We start from the raw sequence: 19,114 nt of genomic DNA on the forward strand, positions 1-19,114 counted from the left end.
TTTTAACTGGACACGTTACAGGCAACTGCTTCTATGATTCATTTAGCCGCGGCCGCGTTCACATTCTATTTGGCTTGAGATAAATGGAAGACTCAGTACTCAATCAGAAGTGAGAAAATACGTATTATAGCAGTCAGTTTTGGTATAAAAATGTTGTGTTTCTGGTATTGATGGGCAAAGAAATGAGTTCATAAAACTCCATATCCGACTTTTTTGTTATCCGGCCTGCCCATCCGCTACTTTACGCCAGATATTCAGGAGTGTACGGTACTTACTTTATATATCCAGTATTTTATAATACCAGCCACCTTTGGCGATCAGCGTGTTCACAAAGATTGTTAATTTTTTAAGACTGTTAAATATTAATATGGAATGATTAGTATATGTACTTTTTGTATTCGTATGTGTAATTTTTCTCACAGTAATGATTACACCTGAAGATGATGTCCGACGAGGGATCTCCGTACAAGGTTCAGCTTTCGCTCTAGAGCAATTTCACTTCCACTGGGGATCTGTTGAGAGACCCGGAGCTGAGCATACAATAAACCATATCAGACACCCCTTGGAGGTATTTCTGAACTTTTATTTATGTACTTTGTTAGCCAGTTAACTATTTTTGACAAGTATGACTAGTCAAGGAAAAAATATAATTTGCGCTATGATTAGTTTATATAGTGTATAAACTCATATAAGTAGTAACAATTTTCAGTTTGAATTGCAATTTTAGTAAAAAACTCAAACATATTCGCAAATTTCAAAATGTTTAATATATTTTGAGGCCAAGTGGAAATCAAAGGAGCAAATAAAAGATTAATATGCGTTATACCATGCTTTGCTTAATGCCATTCTCTAATATCAAATTAAATTAATAAATTAATTTTTTATGTTTATTTTTGTTTATATGCAAAAAAATGTATGTCAGTAAATAAATAAATTCGATTATTGAAATAAAAAAAAATTCATTTCATTACAATATAATTTCATGTAACACACACTTTGTGTTTGACGAGTACACTCGTCATCGCTAAATTTTTGCAACACAATTTAGCACCGATGAGGTCGAAACAATTAACTGGCAAATTAATTATAAAGATATATAAATGGTGTCTGTCATCTCCATAAAGAAAAAGATTATAAATGTGGAATAGAATTACAAAATGAAATAAATATATTTATCCTTTAATGAAGTCTGTAATTCAATAAAACAAGCCGAAAAGGTTCCGCTTTAATTGCCATTACTTCAGGGTTATCTGGATTGTTGTAGGTATTGGTTTATATTCATAAAGAACATTTTTGTCTGTTTTTGGAAAATAAATTTCTGTAATTCCTTTTTTTCTTTATTTTCACATTTTGATATTATTTCTATATTTGTGATACTTATGTGGACGAAAAAGAATATTTTGATAATTATTTTTTTTTCTGTAATTACTTCGTTTTTCAGTTCATTTGATTGATATTTATGGTCTTCCAAAATAAATAATAATAGGATATGAATATGAATTATTAGAAGGCTGATAATTATGGAATAGTATTGTTCCGTATTGTAAAATTATTTTGTTCTTTTTGTTGCGTAAGCGAGTAATTTCTGATATCTCAACTAAAAAAAAAAGAAAATATTCTTTCATATCAGAACGCAGACGATTATTAAAAAAATGTAAATGTATTCTAGAAGAATTGCAGTTCAGTTAAGAATTCTTTCTGTGAAAATAAAGCTGTTTTGGAATGGAAAATCTACTTTTTATGTAATAAATAAAATAGCTATTACATTTTATATCATTTTGTTTATTTATTTAATCTAGAGGTATTTTTTGGTCATTTGAATGACTTTATATTATCAAAGGAATATTTTTTTGAATTTGTTCTTTGTTTCTATTATTAACAAGTACTTTATATTAGCCACTTTACTATTTCCTGAAAAGCAATTATGTAAAAACAATTTCAAGTAGAATAAAACGAGGATTCTCAAGATTCACTCAATATTTAACATAAATAATACATTAAGTATTCGTAATGACTTTTATAAAAAGCTTAGTCTGATGAAACATTTCCTTATAGAAAATATAATTTACATACTACAGGAGAAAAATTAATAAAATTCTTGTTATTTCAATAATAGGCTAACACAGAATCGTCTGGTTACTGTATTAGAAGTGCAATTTTCGTAAAAATTAGACAGCAGTTTTTAATCTTTCTCTGTATTCTATCGACAGCAATATTAATCAAAAAAAAATTTCATCATATATATTTCTTCAAATAAGCACATTACATTATAATGTTTTATATTTTTTATTAATAAAAACAATTTATTATGTTTCTTCTCTTCTTCTATTTCTTTCAAAGATTTTTTTAATATTTTGGTCACCCATGTAGATATTTAGGAATTTTATACAAAATTTGGTATTTTTAAATATTATCGAATTTTCCAAGTTACAAATAAATAATTTTGTTCAGACTTAATAAACAAGTCAATGAATAATTTAGCTTTTAAATAATTAAAATAATCGATGTATCAAGCCTTAATTCTTTCACCAAATATTAATTTAATTCATATTTGTCACTTTTTTTATTATTGAAGCGAACTTTTTAAACTCAGGATACTAACTCAAAACGTTGTCGGAAATATTCAATGAATCTCTTTCTTCCAAATTCTTTAAAAAAAAAGTCCTGTCCAAAAATTTTTGGCCTAATTTTTATAAATTAATTACTTATTCAATTTTTATATTTGAACAACTTTTTAATGAAACGTAGTCTCGCTCATATTCTGATTTTGAGATAAGTAAATGGGCGCATCAATTGCAAGCAATAAAGACAATTTGAGAAAAGGCTTAGCCATGTTCAACAGTGTAATACCAACAGTTCTTTCAAAATTCACAACACACAGAAATGTAACGGTTTTCCAAGTAAATCGTGACAAAACTGAACATGAAAAAAAAAGTTCTCGTTTTATCCAACATACTATCCTTGAAATATGAGAATCCTGAATATTATCTCAAACTGATTTCAATAAAGAGTAAAATAGAACATAAATATAGCTTCCATTTTCCATAAAAAAAATTTCCATCCAAGTTTGAAATATTATCCGTTATCTTATTGTCATCATAATCCGATTTTCTTCTAGTCTCTTCTATTTTTTTTTATTTTAACAACAGCCCAGTAATGAACTAATTTCTATGTCAAGGTAATATATATGATTTAACATTCTATGTCATCCGAATTCTGCTTATTCTAAACAGGTGACCTTCAACCTCTGCTAATCATAATCTTTTTATTTAGTGCTCCATGTGATGAATTATAATTAACTGCTTCTTATTTATTATTCTGGAGTCATCTGAGAATTGACATTTTTTTTACAGGTCCACCTTGTGCATAAAGATAAGGAAAATAGAACTGCTGTTGTAGGACTTCTTGTAAAAGTAAGTGAAAATGGCCTGAGCTCACAAGTAAAGAATTTTTATTAAATAATAGGAAACTGTATAGAAAATAATATTATTCTAAAATAAATAAAAATGCATTTTTATTTACAAGATTTCAAAATTAATTATTCTAATAAAAAATATCCCACTTATACTCAAGGGATTAAAAATAAATTTCTAGCACTAATTTTTAGCCTGCTAACATCAAAAGACATTTATGGTTTTTGCTAGTTCTTATAAGAAATAGAAAAAGAAACAATATTATTATTGCCAAAAAGCTAGAAGAATTTTTTTGGTACCTCTGCATATCGTATCTCCTTGAGTTCAAAAAACACACTTTTGGAAATAAGGTTGCCTATTTTCCCTCTGTCTGCATGTTTCTGAATAAGATAATGAACTAAATTGATGAAATTTAATATGCGGAACTGAAATCAAATTGGTAATTTTTGTCCATCTTTGAATGAAATGCAATCGCAGGAAATTTGTCTGTTTAAATGTCTGTACAACTGAAAATGATAACTAAAAAAATATGAAGAGCTTGATAGATAAAATTTGGTTTCTCACATTTACCATTTGAAGTACGATTCTTACTAAATTTTGAATCAAATCGACCAAGAAATTGACCCTCTGCTGACCTTTACTTTTGCATGTACGCAAACATGATAACGCAAATAAGCACCACTTTAGATAAATAAAATATATTTTTTGTTAAAAATATTTCTATATTCAATTTTTGTCAACATCAGTCAATGAAAGGGATTCAAAAATATACATTCAGTTTCTTTCAAAATATTTCTAAAGCTCAAAATGCTCAAGTGGGGGACTCTGAAAATAAAAATCTGAGTACACGTGGCATTGCCCGAGGCCTATAATTTTTTTCGAGACATTTTTATTCTAAAGTATGACAGAAAGTTTGGCCACTATTGTTTATTATAAATATTATAAAACATCCTTTATTCAAGGAAAGTAATTTCATATTTTCTGCATTTAATGTAACTGCACCTGAGAGTGCTGTTTCTCAAGTCATTATTGAATACATACATTAAATACATGCGTCCTAAATTTTATTGAATGCTGTGATTTTTCATACATCATCAAAGTGTTTAATAATCAACTTGGAAATCACTGACAACCAGTGTGAGTTGTCTTCCCAAAACTTTCTCGCATTATTTTTAATAAAGATCTTAACACCTTTCCCTCATGAAATTGTGGTTCTTGGACAAGGCCATAAACCCTAAAAGTTCGTAGACATTTATTTTCACATATGAGAATAAAAGCATAGTAAAGAAAATCAGCAATGTGTATCAAATGCATATCATTGGCTAACAATAACTATGAAATATGGATCTTTGGTCTGAATCTAGCATTTTTATTGCATCTACCGTATGATCACTGGCAATTCATTGCAGACCTGAGTACTTGAAAATCGAATATGTACCCAACCGACGAAGTTTGACATACAGCTGCAATTGTAATCACAAAATCCCATCTGAATTTTACTTATTTAATTCATTGCGGTTTTTAGTTATCACATTTAGATGCAGGAAAAAACACATGCCAACAGATGGTCAATTCCTAGATAGATATAGTTCCAAATTTAATGCAGATAGATGAAACTTTAGATGAAAAATCTATGCACCAAATGATATCCATCTAGCTCTTATCTTTTTGTAATTATTATATTCATTGTACTTGTACAGCCGAATAATTAAACTTCCTACAATTGGATTTTGTTCAAAAATTGATAGAAATTTACAAAAATTGTTGGAAGACCTTATACCAAATTTCATCCATTTCTCTCAAAACGTTTTTCGGTAATCGTGTCCACAGAAAGATATATCAAATTTTTTCCTCAAACAGACAAAATCTGATAGATGTCTATACTATAGATATCAAATTTGTGTATCGAATTTTGTCTACCTACTTCTTTAAGTTGTGTAACTGTCGAGTTCACTTATATTTTCACATCAATAGCCAGTCTTGCATGCTTTCTAGAAAACTACCCGTTTTCTGAAGCTTCAAACTATAGCTTGCAGAGCATCTTAAATTCTAAAAACTAAAATAATACTCCAAGCAATTTAGAATTCCATCGGCTTGTTTATTCTTTCAACATAACAGCGTATCTTACAAGCATTGCCAGATTCCAGAAGGTTTATAATTGATCATCAGCTATTATACAAAAAATAAACGAAATAATATAATCAAAATATGTTTATCAAAGAAAAAATCGTTTGCTTTTACCTTTTAATAATATTTTAGCAGAAATAAAAATAGTAGCAGTTATAAAATGTCTGAAAAGGAATCGTCTGCCAAATGTCAATTAACAGATTTAGATTATGATATTTACCGAACAAGCCAGATAAAGTAACTTCTTCCAAATAGATTTTGCTCAAAAATTGATAGATATCTACACATTTTATGTAAAGACCATATGTCAAATTTTATCCTTCCAACTCAAAGCATTTTTTTAACTATCTTTGTCGTCGACAGACGGACTGACAGATAAATATAATTCCAAAAGCGTGTTTTTCGGACTTAGGAGTTGTAAAGCGTAGATATTCATCAAAGTTTCAAGTTAGAAATTTTGAAGAATTTCTTTTTGTATACTTTGCTTACGAGAAAGTAAAAGTCTCTTTACAGCCGTAGCCTTTTGTGTTCCTGACTTTATTTTCTATTGCAAAAATAACTTATTTCTTTGTTGGTTATTTCTGATTTTGTCTTATAATATTTGCATGAGTTGCATGCAAGTTTATTGGATGAAGGTAGTGAAAGAGATTGTACTATGTTGTCAATCAATATATCCATAAACTAGCAGTACCCGCACAGCGTTGTCCGTGGCATAACATCCAAGAGGAAAAATTAGCTTTAAACTTAAATCTAGCCTCCACCCGATATGACATGGGCATATCAAGCGACATCCATTAAAGATAAGAATATATTCAGAAATCGTCAAAAATAACTATAAAACAATTCAACACATTCAGAAATACTTAGACTGTTAAAAAGGTAAAAATATGATATGTTCATAGACAAAACAATTCACTAAAAATATACAATAAAAAAGCTGTTGGTTCTAGTGTAGATTTGGGTGCCCCGTCGCTTGGCGACACATTTCAGCGATGAAGCGCTACTTCTGGTTTCCATGATGTTTTGTTTTCATTGAAGTTACTGTTGGGTTATGAAACGACCGAAAATGACCGATCTTGTCATCAAAACAATCGCCAAAAGATCAATTGACACCCAATTGTAAACTTTTACCAAGCTGTTTTAAGATTTAAAAAATATACAAATAAGTCATTGTACTCACCGTTCCACACTTGTTTATCAATTTTGTATAATCCGATTTAAAAATAAAATTCAGCTTGCTTCATATTATTTCTTTGTAAACTATATTGGCTGTTTTTCCTCCCGGTGCCAAGACATAACACCTAGGGATTGCAATACCGGTATACCGGGATACCGAATACCGGTATTTTGAGCCATTTGTACAATTTTGTAATACCGGTATTCACAAGTTTAAATACCGGTTTTTCGGTATTTACTAGAAATTTTTAAAATTGTCTCCACTATATGTTTAGGGATCGTCAACATAGCAAAATAGTATAATTTTTTTTATTTTTATGTCTCCCTAACGGGCGAAATTAATTAGACTGTGAATACAAAGTTGCATCGTACAATCAAGAGAAGTGATAAAATACTGTTTGACAGCGGATTGCAAAACCCTCCGCGCTTTTGAGCATGCGTTAGGATGGGTTTAATTCGACAAAATAGGGTAAGAGGAAAGATGAGGAGGAGAGGTTTACGTTTAACAATGAAGACTCGCGGTTTTATGAGATGTAAACATTACAGATAATTAGTAATACAGAATGTTTTATTGTATTTACATAATTATAATGATAATGATAGTGATAATGAAAAAGAAGAAAAGAGACTATGAAATTTAAATCTGATCACGTTTATAGTAAATTTTCTTAATTTTTAACCCACAAACCTATCCACATTCAGAAGAATTCGGTACAGTTATCGAAGATTATGATGACAATAATGTCGATAGCGAAAAAGAATTATCTCTTGAACAGCAATTATAATTAGCGATAAATAAAAAAAAAATTCAACAAACCAAAATACAATACAGAAATCATCTATATCCAAACCCATCCGAAGAGAAATAGATTTATTTGAAAATGAGTTATTTATAGGTAAATACTTGGGAAAAGTATATCGCGTATTGCTAACAGTAGCGCTAACTAGCCTAGATGCCAAAAGAGCGTTTTCGACAGCTCGTAATTTTTGCACAAAACTACGTTGCAGACTTAATGACCGTACAATGGATGCATTATGTTTTTTGAGATCGCATTTCAAAAATTTGTCATAGTACCACAGACTGAATAGTGATATTTACCCTTTTTTGTGATTTAAATAAATAAGATGTTCCTTTACTTTTTGTGATTCTTTATATACTGTTATAATTTATAAGTTACAAATTATTTTTTGTAATATTTATACTTTCTAATAAAACTGCCAAATAATAAAAAAAAAGAAACACCTGTGTTTTCTTATTTTTTCTAAAATTTCTAATACCGGTATTAAAACCGGTATCCCGGTATTAAGATCTAAAAAATACCGAATACCGGTATTGAACTTTTGGTCCGATATTGCAATCCCTAATAACACCTCTCCATGCCCCTGCGACTATAATCTTTACGATTATTCTAACAGTTGGATGGACATAGAAGTCCGGTGCCAAGACAAAAAGATTTTGTTTGGATGTAACTCTAGAAAGTGCCACATAAAGTTGTCCAGGAGAAAAACATTCTTCGCTTAGGTCAATTCCAGCAGTGTGAAACGTTTGTTCTTGGGTTTCATTTATTATAATGGCGAAACATAGCCTCACTGGGAAATGAACACCTTGGTAAAAATTTACAATTTGGTGCCCCTTGATTTTTTTTTTTTTTTTTTTACACCAAGATCGGCGCCAAGGGGATTTTCGGTCAGTAATCCAACAGTAACGTCAATGAAAACAAAACATCATGGAAACCAGAAGTAGGGCTTCATCGCTGAAATTTGTCGCCAATCGAAAGGGCACCCAAATCTACATCGGAATCAACACCTTTAAAGGAAAATCGCTAAATATGTTGGAACTGATTCTCCAGAACCAGAGAAAATTTTGAATCGCTGTTTAAAATCCAACGTAAACAAAGAAATGTATCGTGTATGCAAACCACAGCTCTTGCTATTTGCGCAAATGCGCGCTTAAGTGCAAAGCACAGATACTGCTGTTTTACGCATGCGCCAATTGTAGAATGAAAATAGTTAAAATCGCAATTATAAAACTCCATTTTTATTTTGATATGACTTCAAAATACTTAATCCTTCCCCAATAAATGCCCAACAAAATGGTACAATTATTTCTAATGCCTGTAAAGTATTTCTCGAGTTTTTCTCTTTGAAACATACAGACGCTTTTAGGAAATTTCATTTTATACTATGCTTAGATTTCTATTTAATTAATGCTTGATCTGTTTAATTCATTTCAGGTGCAGAAAGAATATAATGCCGCATTTATTCCAATAATTCAAGTTCTAATGGGAGTGATGTATAAAGATAAATCAACTCAGTTAATGTCACCCCTCAATTTGAACAACCTTTTACCTGAAAACCCGGCCTCCTTTTACCGATATATCGGCTCTCTGACAACTCCCCCTTGTGACGAAGGAGTTATATGGTCAATACTGAGAAAAACTACTTCTATTGGTCGACATCAAGTATGTATTAAGATAATAGAAATTAAATTTTTAAACACCTCATGGTAAGCCAGATATATCACTCGTATATATTATGGTGTATTACAGTTATATATATTTTTATGTGAAATCGACTACATATTTTCACAGTTCATATACATCTTAAATGAAATCAAACCATCCATCTGAGATTCTACCATAAATTTCTACACCTTCGTGAAGTTAATATTAACAAAATTTAAACCTGAATTACAATGTTTTTATCCAACAATAAAATTATCGATTTTTCTTTACTTATAAGGAGTGGGAGATATGTATTTATTACTAGCTGGTACCCGGCGGGTTGGCGCCGAAGAAGAAATAATTTTGGAAATGTCGTTTTAAATTTAAAATAGCTGCCTTATAGAAAGGATGATATTTATTTTCTTATCAACAAAGAATATATATCATTCAATTTCGATGAATGTAAAGGAGAAGTACAAAAAATATGTGTTCTATTTTTACTTAATTATTCAAGTGTTTTAGGGTAAACAATATTTGTTTTTTCGTCTTCAGCAAAATCAAATAAATTTCTTGGCTGTCCGACTCGCGAGCATCCAGCTTACAACTAGACATGTGAAAAATATGGATGTTCGAGGTTCAATCCACACACTTGATTTAATGTCCGCTTTGTTGATGATCATCGAAAATGCAAATCGAATGGGGAACTGCAGTCGTTTGAAATCAAAAGGCATGACGGTGGGAATAATGGGAATGAGTGGAATGAATAATTCTTATCAAATCAACTTTCCTTTAAGATCAGTTGCCTGGTTTCTTGCTGCCTATTGGACTTTTGATTCTGATGCGCGTGATCAGGTAGCATATAAAACTTATCTTTCGATTCTTGCCTCATGCTGATCTTGAGATTCTGAAGCACATGGATTTGCAGTTCGTAAGTGATCTGCATTATTGCTCGTTTGTCGTTCCTCGTTTGTTTGAGAAGCTCGAATTGGCTTATTTCTTCTTTCTGCGCTGGTAGATCTATTAAGTGACGAACATTTGGGGACATATTTTTTTTAAGCAATTCGCACGATGTACGCTTATATAACCGAAATATCCTTTGCCGGTTCACTGAATAAATAGAAAAATTACTGCCTTCACTAGAAAATGTCCAGTATATGGAATTTAACTTGATCGGCATCGATAATAATAACTCTGTTTTGTATGTGTAATATAAACTCCGAGTAATATGTGCGATTTGCCTTAGCGAAATATTGTGTACGCTGAGTGACTTCACTGAGACTATACAAAAATGTAAATTTCATAATATTTTTCAGTAATACATTTATTAATTGAAACAGTGCTTAATATTATTCTTTCGTCATTTAAAGCTAATTTCTAATCGAAACTATGTGCCTGTCTCGAACAGTTTAGAAATTAACTATTTCGTGACGATCACATAGGACAACTTGCATATAAATATAATTTCCAGAAAGTCGTATCATGAGAAACATTATAATAATGATTCTTATTAATTTAAATAGTAGACTCTCTAATTTAAATAGTAAACTTTCTTTTTAAATTAATTTATCTAAAAAATGGCAAGCGTTAATTTATAGCAATATAAACTTTCCACATTTTAAAAAATAAGTTTAGAGTCATAAACTTATTAGTTTTGGAGTATATTTAGAATACTATGTTAATGCATCCGAGTATCGATATTCCAAATGAATTTTGGTTAGAATTAACTGAATCGTAAAACGTATAGTATAATATATTTCAGAGAATGTGAGATATTGGTTTGAAAGCAATGTGAATGTCTTAAGAGAAATAAATCATGCCTTATTTGTGGCTTATTTTAGTTGGAAAAGGTATGGCGGAGGAATATGTGTTAGAAGAATATGGATTCCATCTCCTAATTGTGATTTCAACGAACATCATATTAATGCTGATTCACTAATGTGCATTTTAACAATAATTTGTTCACTGCGGTAGACATGGTTATTAGAAATTTTCTAGGCTTTCTCACAAGCGAAACAAAAATGAGGATCAATTTCCTTTAAAAGTGTGCGAAGAAAAAGAACTCTTTTATAGAGATGCATAATCCACGATTTTTTTTAATAACAAATAATTTTGCTATTGTTATTTTTAAATATTTGTCCACATATCTGTTATTTCAATCATATTATTAATTAAAAATTATTACTTAGTATGAAATATAAAATTTATTAATTGTACTTAATACTTAATTTACTGATTTAAGTAACGTGTCATTGAATTAATTTATCTATTTCAGCTTACTTCTTAAATTTGATTTTCTTTTCAAAACTGTTTATTTAATTTCTTTATTGGAGTAAACCATTTTCTAAAAAATTTGAATTAAATATATGTCATTTCTTTAAATTCTTTAATTTAGTTCTATATTCTACCAATAGATGGCGCCAGCAGTAAACGGAATATATGCAAAGTCGAGTCACAAGCAATTAAAAAGGATTTGTATGAAATAGTGCATCATTAAATGCGAATATCGGAATGTCAAGGTTACTCTCATGAAGCGGCGACTTCACACTTTCCAGTGAAGTCACCGCTCCGATAAATTTCAGTGATATGCAATTCAATGATACGATAATTCCAATAACCGGTCCGTTCACTTTTCAATCCATTCACAGATTTCTCCTTTTCTGTTTTGTTCGAGAGCTTCCATTGGACAGATCGTATCGACTGTTACTTTCCAGTGAAGTCACGTTCCGGTAAATTTCAGTGATATCGTATCGATTGTTACTTACTATCGTGATCCAAAACCTGTAGTCGAAATATCACCAGTAAGACCGTATCAAGGCTTTGAATCACACCCCTCTTCGAAAAGTATTGATCACTGGTATTTGTGACTCTTTGATATTGGTTACGTAACAACCGCTAGTAAAATATTCGTCATCCCTACTCTTTTATAAAGGAGACAAGTCAAACTTCTACCTCGGGTACTTAGTTAGAACAATCGGATAAAAATGACTTACCGGAATCCATAAAAAGCTATATAAGCTCATTTAAATATAATCATGTCTTGAAATAATATCAATTAGAGACAATTGAATATATTTTTAGAGGAATATAATTATGCAACTAATTAGATAAAATTAAAAAAAATGAAAGGAGCCGGAACTAAAGTTAAGTTTGATACTATATTTATGAACTTATAGCTAAAAAACTCCCATACAACAAAGGAAGAAAGCCAAATGTATATCTGAAATGATTAGGAAGAGTTATAATTAATTCATAAGTGAAATTCTATAAATAATTATTTATCTACTCAACTGGAATCGTAAATATTTATTTTAGATAAACATTTTAAACTGCAAATGCCGAGACATTTATTCCAACGAAACAGTAATTGAACAAATAGCGTTGTAACTCATCTGTGAACTTTTGCGACAGTTCAGGGTTTTAAATTTTTGTCATTGGAACTCTTTGCATTTTTCTGATCCAAATCATTCTCTCTGTGTGGGATTATTATTCTTTCGAATATTAATTCAATTCTTTAAATTTAAAGAAATCCTAAGGTGAAAGGGTCAGGCTGTAAAGAGACAGCTGAGGACATCGTATTAACATTGGACACGTGTAATTGGATATTCCACTAACATTCTTCACATTTTCAATGAAACATTTTTCATCAATTTCGATGTATTTACCCATCATAATCAAATGAATGCTTTTCTTAACATTTCTCCATTTTTACTTCCAAAGCCTGAATTTAAATTATCTCTGGTTGTTCCAAGGTCGATAGAAGTATTTTAACTAATTTGAATGATGTGCCTGTATTATTATTCTTTATTTGATTATATCAGATAACAATGGATGCCATCTAATTTTTTTGGTTGTTTGTGCGATTTTTTTTTCAAAGGTTGTTAACTAATCTTCCTACATTTCGCTAGGATTATCCGACTAACAACTTTTAACAACTTTTGATCGTTCTTGATTGAATTTTCCTTTTAACTGTGTTCAGTCCACTGAACGAAGTATTCTAAGAACTAAAACCGTTTCTATCGTCGAACATCTGTTTCATTCGCTCGCAAGACTTTTACCCCCTCCCCCCCCCCTTCTTTTGAGCGATTCACTTATGCACGATTTTAGATATATTTAAATCCCTACTTTGAAACAAATGAAAATCTGGAGAAAATATCCATATTAAAATAAAACCGAAAATTTTAAAACTGCAGTGGACGATTATAATTAGTGTTTTTTAATTATAACAATAGAAAAAATATTGGATATAAATAAAATTTATTTCATTGAAAAAGGTAAAGGAAAGGAATTTTAAGATAGTATCACAATATTTCTTCTAAGAATATTTGCTCTGAAGTTCCTGCAGAAAAATAGCAAAATTTCAATTATTTCATCAGTTATTTATTTAATTTTTGCACTAAAAGAAAATAGTGTTCTTTCTCTTATTTAAATGTATTTGTATGTAAGCTTATTAGTTTCAATTCATCATGCCTTTTTCTTTCAGTTGGATTACTTTCGGCGCTTATATTCAGTGATCAAAGCAGACAAGTGCTCAAAATGCCGTCTTTCAGAAAACTACAGACCATCTTTTCCTTCTCGCGAAGTTTTTTCTTCTTCATAGTTCTATTCCTATGTCCTTTCAAAGATACTAGAAAGAAGTGCGAACAGCGGGAAACATTTTCAAAATACATTGAAATGTAAATTATTGTGATAATTTAAATAAATGACTGTAGAAAGGTATCCTATATTAGAAGTTTTAAATAAAAAAATTCCTTCTATGTATTTCAAAATATCATGCATTAACCTTTTGCTGTCAGCTACCACAGTAAAAAAAGTCATATTGATCTTATCTTATACTAAATCAGCAAGTTACATATATACATAGAATTCAAAATGAAATATAAAAACTTTTTTTGTGTCTGCATTTAATATTACGAATATTTGGTTCTTAAAATTAAAAAATAACTTCTTTAAAAGTGTCAAAACCAAAATTATCGAAAGAAAAGTACCGTGAAATTTAAAGTAGTTAACGTATTTGATTTTGAAATAGAGAATGATAAGATTGTTTGAAAAACATTTGTACTAGTTATTATGATAGTGTAATTCCAAAATTAGAAATTTGCATCGATAATGAAAAAAAAAAAAAAGGAAAATAATGAAAATCTATAAATTAGACCAGCATAATACCTTTGTATAAGCTTACTAAGACCTCACAGTGTTAAGAATGCTTATATTTCCCCATCTCTTTTAATTAAAAATAGTTTTATAATCTTTAAAATTGCAATTTCACTTACGTTTTTACGATAATTTTTACTAAATAAAACTTCATAATGTCTTCTGATGCTTTTACGATTAGGGGTTGCTAAAACATCTTCTAATCAAATTATATGAATATTTGAGGAAATTTGTGCAATTAAATTATTTTCCCGCTGAATATTCCTTGCAGCATCAAATATTAGAAATTATTTTTAAAATATCATTACATCTAAACTTAGCCAAGATGTTCTTCAATATTACTTTCACTCTTGTTTCATCACATCTACAAGGGTTGCCCAAATGAAAAGTGGATACTTACGATTACATAAGAATGACAGCAGCTACAGCAGCGCTACCGAACAGGGATATAAAGGACAGCGGGAGGTGTGAACTGCGCATGGCTTTCAACAGTGAAAGCTGTTCTCAGTAAAAGAAACTGGTCGAAAGTAAAGTCGTGTGTACATGAATGGATCCAGATCGGAAAAACGCGCGTAATACGGTTTCTCATTCTTCAATTGCCATGGACCACTCATGATTGAATTTCTGCCCCAAGGGAGCACTATAACACAGTGCTGCAGTACTCTAACAAGACTACTGAAAGCAATCAAAAACAAACGATCAGGCCTTTTCACACAACAAGTGATCCTTCTTCATAACGATGCCTGCCCACGAAACTCAGACGACCTTAAAAAAATTCCGTTGGAAAATGTTGGAACACCCTCCGTACAGTCCGAATTTGTCACCCTGTGATTTCCACATCTTTGGGCCACTTAAGAGAGCATTATAAGGAACGCGTTTTCATTTGGATGACGAGGTGAAGGGAGCTGTGCAGGACCATCTTTCCCCAGCAAAGGCATAGATCTGCTATCCAAACGATGGGGCCTGCGTTACAACATCAATGGCGATTTCTTTTGATTTCCAATAAAGGTATTCTTTTCCACTTTTTATATGGACAACCCTTATAAAAGATATGATAGAGAGAATAACCACATCGCATGCTATCATCCTTACTGAGCACATCATTTAATAGTTAGAATTCAATCATTTCAATTTATTCCGATGTATACGATGTACTCTAATTGTAGCCCAATAGCTAATTTCGAAACTATTACAGATAGTCATAATTTATTTGGTTAATTTTTAAATGTCGAAGATAATTGTGTGGTGTTTATATTTTTTTCATTCATTTGATGTATTACTGGAAATGTCAAAAAAATTTAATTTCTATTCAATTCTCTATTTCGATAGATAAAAATATTAGTCATTCCGTAGAATAAACAAAAGCTCCAATCCATCGCTATCGAAACTATCTAAGCTATGAAGCTTTCAATATTATCTTCTAACCATTTCAACGGATGTTCTCAAAGATCATTTAATCAACCTACACCGTTTTCCATACATTGCGGTTAATTGGTCTAAAGTTAAGTTATATTAATGTCGCGTCTTAAAGCAACACTAGGGCTATTTCGGGTCGGATCTCGTAATTTTGAACAACGGTCAGATGACAAGTACGACACCTGAACTGGCACCCCCTCTCCAAGCTTTCACACTGCACCAGCGAGAGGATATTTGGCCCTGGTTGATTTAACATACGCCAGACCCACTTACAAGATGTTTCTTCAGTGGAATCGGATCTCGAATTTGAAATCCTCTGGTTCTGAAGCCCAGGCCTTACTCCCGAGCCTCTTTGTTAATTGGTCTAAAATAATGACTTTCCAAACTTCATAATTCCGATTTGATTGTAGAAGATTGGAGCATTATTTCGAATGTTAGTATGGTATATTTTACTTAAAGATCGTGGAACTACGTAAAGATTTAGATTGCATTTAGTCAAAATTTTGTTTATTGAATGGAATAAACACGATTCTGTACGTCATTTGAAGCATTTTTACTTTCTGGTACACTCAAAGGGAAAAATTGCAATCAAACAGTTACAATATTTTTCAGATATTTACTATGTCTTATATTGAAGTCGAGATTGACGATTCTCTACTTTTCAATCAACCCTAAGTTCGGAAAACACATTTGACATTATATATGCCTTTGAACACGATAAAGCAAAATTGTTTTGACCTAGACAGATGAAATTATTTATCTCACACCGAATTTGTAGTTTCCTATCAAATTTTGAACGAAACACAATCCAAGAAGTCTGTCGGCTGTCCAAATATAAATTAAAAGGTTAACTACAAAACGAAAAGTGCTATATGGATAAAATTTGACTAATAGATTTAACGTACGAGGCGTAGACACTATCGAATCTTAGGCCAAAGCTAACAAAGGATTGACCATCTATAATTGCAAGTACGCAAGCGTGACAACAAAAACTCAATAATTTAAATGTGAAAATTTTATGTAATCTTGCAACTACAACTGCAGTTCTGTATCAATTTGATTTCAACCGATTGAAAAAAAGATCCACATCCATCCAGTTTTCTGGTATTTTTGCGTTATCCGCATCCATTCGATTAATAACAAGAAAAAATCTCAAAAAACACATTTTCTCAACCATTGCTTATCAATTGCTTGAGGTAAATACTCGCCAAAAAAAGATTTATAGGAGATTATAGAAGAAAGTTAAAACTTCTCCCCTTGGTTCCATTTAGAATTGAAACAATTGGCGATTTAGAAAGCAGCTACTACGCTAAGGCAGAATGAACAGACTATAATTTAAAATAGGCAGCCAGATACGGCGGTAAAAAACTATCAATGCTAATATAAACTTATCAACAGTTCTAGAATTTAGAATCTAAAAAGAGATTTAGACATCTATGCCTAATAGGATAATTAACAAAAATCAGATTTGAATTTCAGTCTAAATAATTCAAAGTAAGAAAAGAGCAGAAGCTGGGAAAATGCCGCGCCTTTATTTTTAAACAACGTAAAGGTAAATGGAAGAGAATCCTGTAAATTGACATATTAACTACCATCGCAAAAAAAAAAAAAAACCAAGAGTCCATATCGCATTATTGTAACACAAAAGATTAACATATTGACAAAATTTGGTCATTCTATTGATATTTCTAACTTATAAAAATCTTAAAAACTTTACACCATGATATAAATTTCAATTGAAAATTTGAATACAAGAGAAATCTTTAAAATTTAAAACTAAACGAAAAAAATATAACCAATTTTGAACTAATCTGGGTATATTATCGTTTTATTCAAAAAGTCAAGTTTGATAAAACTCTACATCCATATACAATATTTCCCCCATATTTAGCGAGGTGTCAAATTGAAATAATCTAAAATATATGAAGTCAAAATTTAAGATTAATACCTAGAATTGTATGATATAAATAGAAACTTGTGCATTTTCTAAAACTCAAGACCGTTCGGGCATTTGAACGATAGAAATTTGAAAATCGATGAAATTCGGGATTAAAGAAATTTTCCCATCTTGTCCTGGGTAAACCATTGATATTTTATTCACGTGAATTTACCTTGTATTTAAAATAGTAATTAAAATTTTGTAGAGTTCCGGTTTTAGAAAAATATTTCCAAGATGAGTTAAGATAACTGTTAGTTTCCGTTTTAGGGAAGATTCAAGAGAAACAAGATGTCGAAGAAGTTTTCGTTTCTTTTAACGTTTTTGAACACGAAAGTTAAGCAGCAATACCTTTAATACACATAGAACTGGAATTTAAAATTACGAAATTTCACTTTGCTGTCATTTAGAAATTAATGAAAGTGAATAATGCAACGTTTCTTTATAATTTACGAGTCATTTACCTAGAAAGATTTGACTCGCTAAATCCAGTTTTTTGGGGATTCAAACCTTATGTTCGACATTTAAGAGAAGTTTTCATCTCGACTTAAACTTCTGTTTGTAGATTTTTGTATAAATGCATACACTTTGCATATAAAACTAATAAAAATATTTCTCTCAAACTTAATCCACATCCGTTAATTAATAAAAAAGGACTCAAGATATGATTAATCGATTTATTTACGAGAATATATTCACTACAATAAAAAAGCACTTTCGTAATTTACAATTGGAAATGTAATGGCACATAGAATAAAACATTTAAAGCACAAATTTCACATCAATATCTAATCGCAAAGTTTACAATGTCAGTTTTTACATGGTATTAAATCGAATGAAAATTTAAGTCTATTTGCATAATAGATGTCCCTTTCTACATGTTTTATGCAGCATGCAATTGTTTTAATTTAAAAACTTGCAGATTAAATGCTATTAACAAATTACAGATGCACATGAAGTAAAATGTTCAGTCATTGGCTAGTTGATAATGTTTAGTTATTGCAGCACATTATACATATTAAATCATTTAGGAATTACATTCAAATACACATGAAAAGCATTAAAATATTAGAGAAGTTCAGCTTACAGATAAGTTTATGATGTAGCCCATTCGATAAAATTTATAGATCATTAAGCCAAAATACGAGACTTGGTTAAAATTACAGCAGAAACATTCAGATATTGTTCAAGAATGCACAGCTTCAACACTATCTTCCATACTGGAAAATGAATATTTTAAGAAAGCAATTAAAGACGATATAAAAAACCGCATAGGTTACATTGCAAGATATACATAAAACACCGATATGGATTAATGCAGTTTGCGAATATTTATTTGAAGCTACACAAGAAATTTTACAGAAATGTAGAACATATTCCATTTTATTATTTTTTTTCCATTTTATTCCATTTTTCCGATTTATTCCATTTTAATATGAAGTACCTAAAGC

The 19,114-nt window shown here is 30.5% G+C and overlaps 1 protein-coding gene across 1 annotated transcript in view; it reads left to right on the top strand.

Annotated features, from left to right (window-relative positions):
• LOC129976099 (putative carbonic anhydrase 3) overlaps positions 1-13,918 on the top strand; it is a 29,459-nt gene extending 15,541 nt beyond the window's left edge. Inside the window, exons 5-8 of the mRNA XM_056089479.1 lie at positions 423-568; positions 3,354-3,413; positions 8,951-9,178; positions 13,641-13,918. Of these exons, the coding sequence (XP_055945454.1) occupies positions 423-568; positions 3,354-3,413; positions 8,951-9,178; positions 13,641-13,757 (551 nt within the window). The 3' untranslated portion in view covers positions 13,758-13,918. The remainder of the gene's footprint in view (positions 1-422; positions 569-3,353; positions 3,414-8,950; positions 9,179-13,640) is intronic.
• The last annotated feature ends 5,196 nt before the right edge of the window (positions 13,919-19,114 follow it).

This window comes from Argiope bruennichi, chromosome 7 (assembly GCF_947563725.1).
Source record: "Argiope bruennichi chromosome 7, qqArgBrue1.1, whole genome shotgun sequence".
NCBI classification, from domain to species: Eukaryota; Metazoa; Arthropoda; class Arachnida; order Araneae; family Araneidae; genus Argiope; species Argiope bruennichi.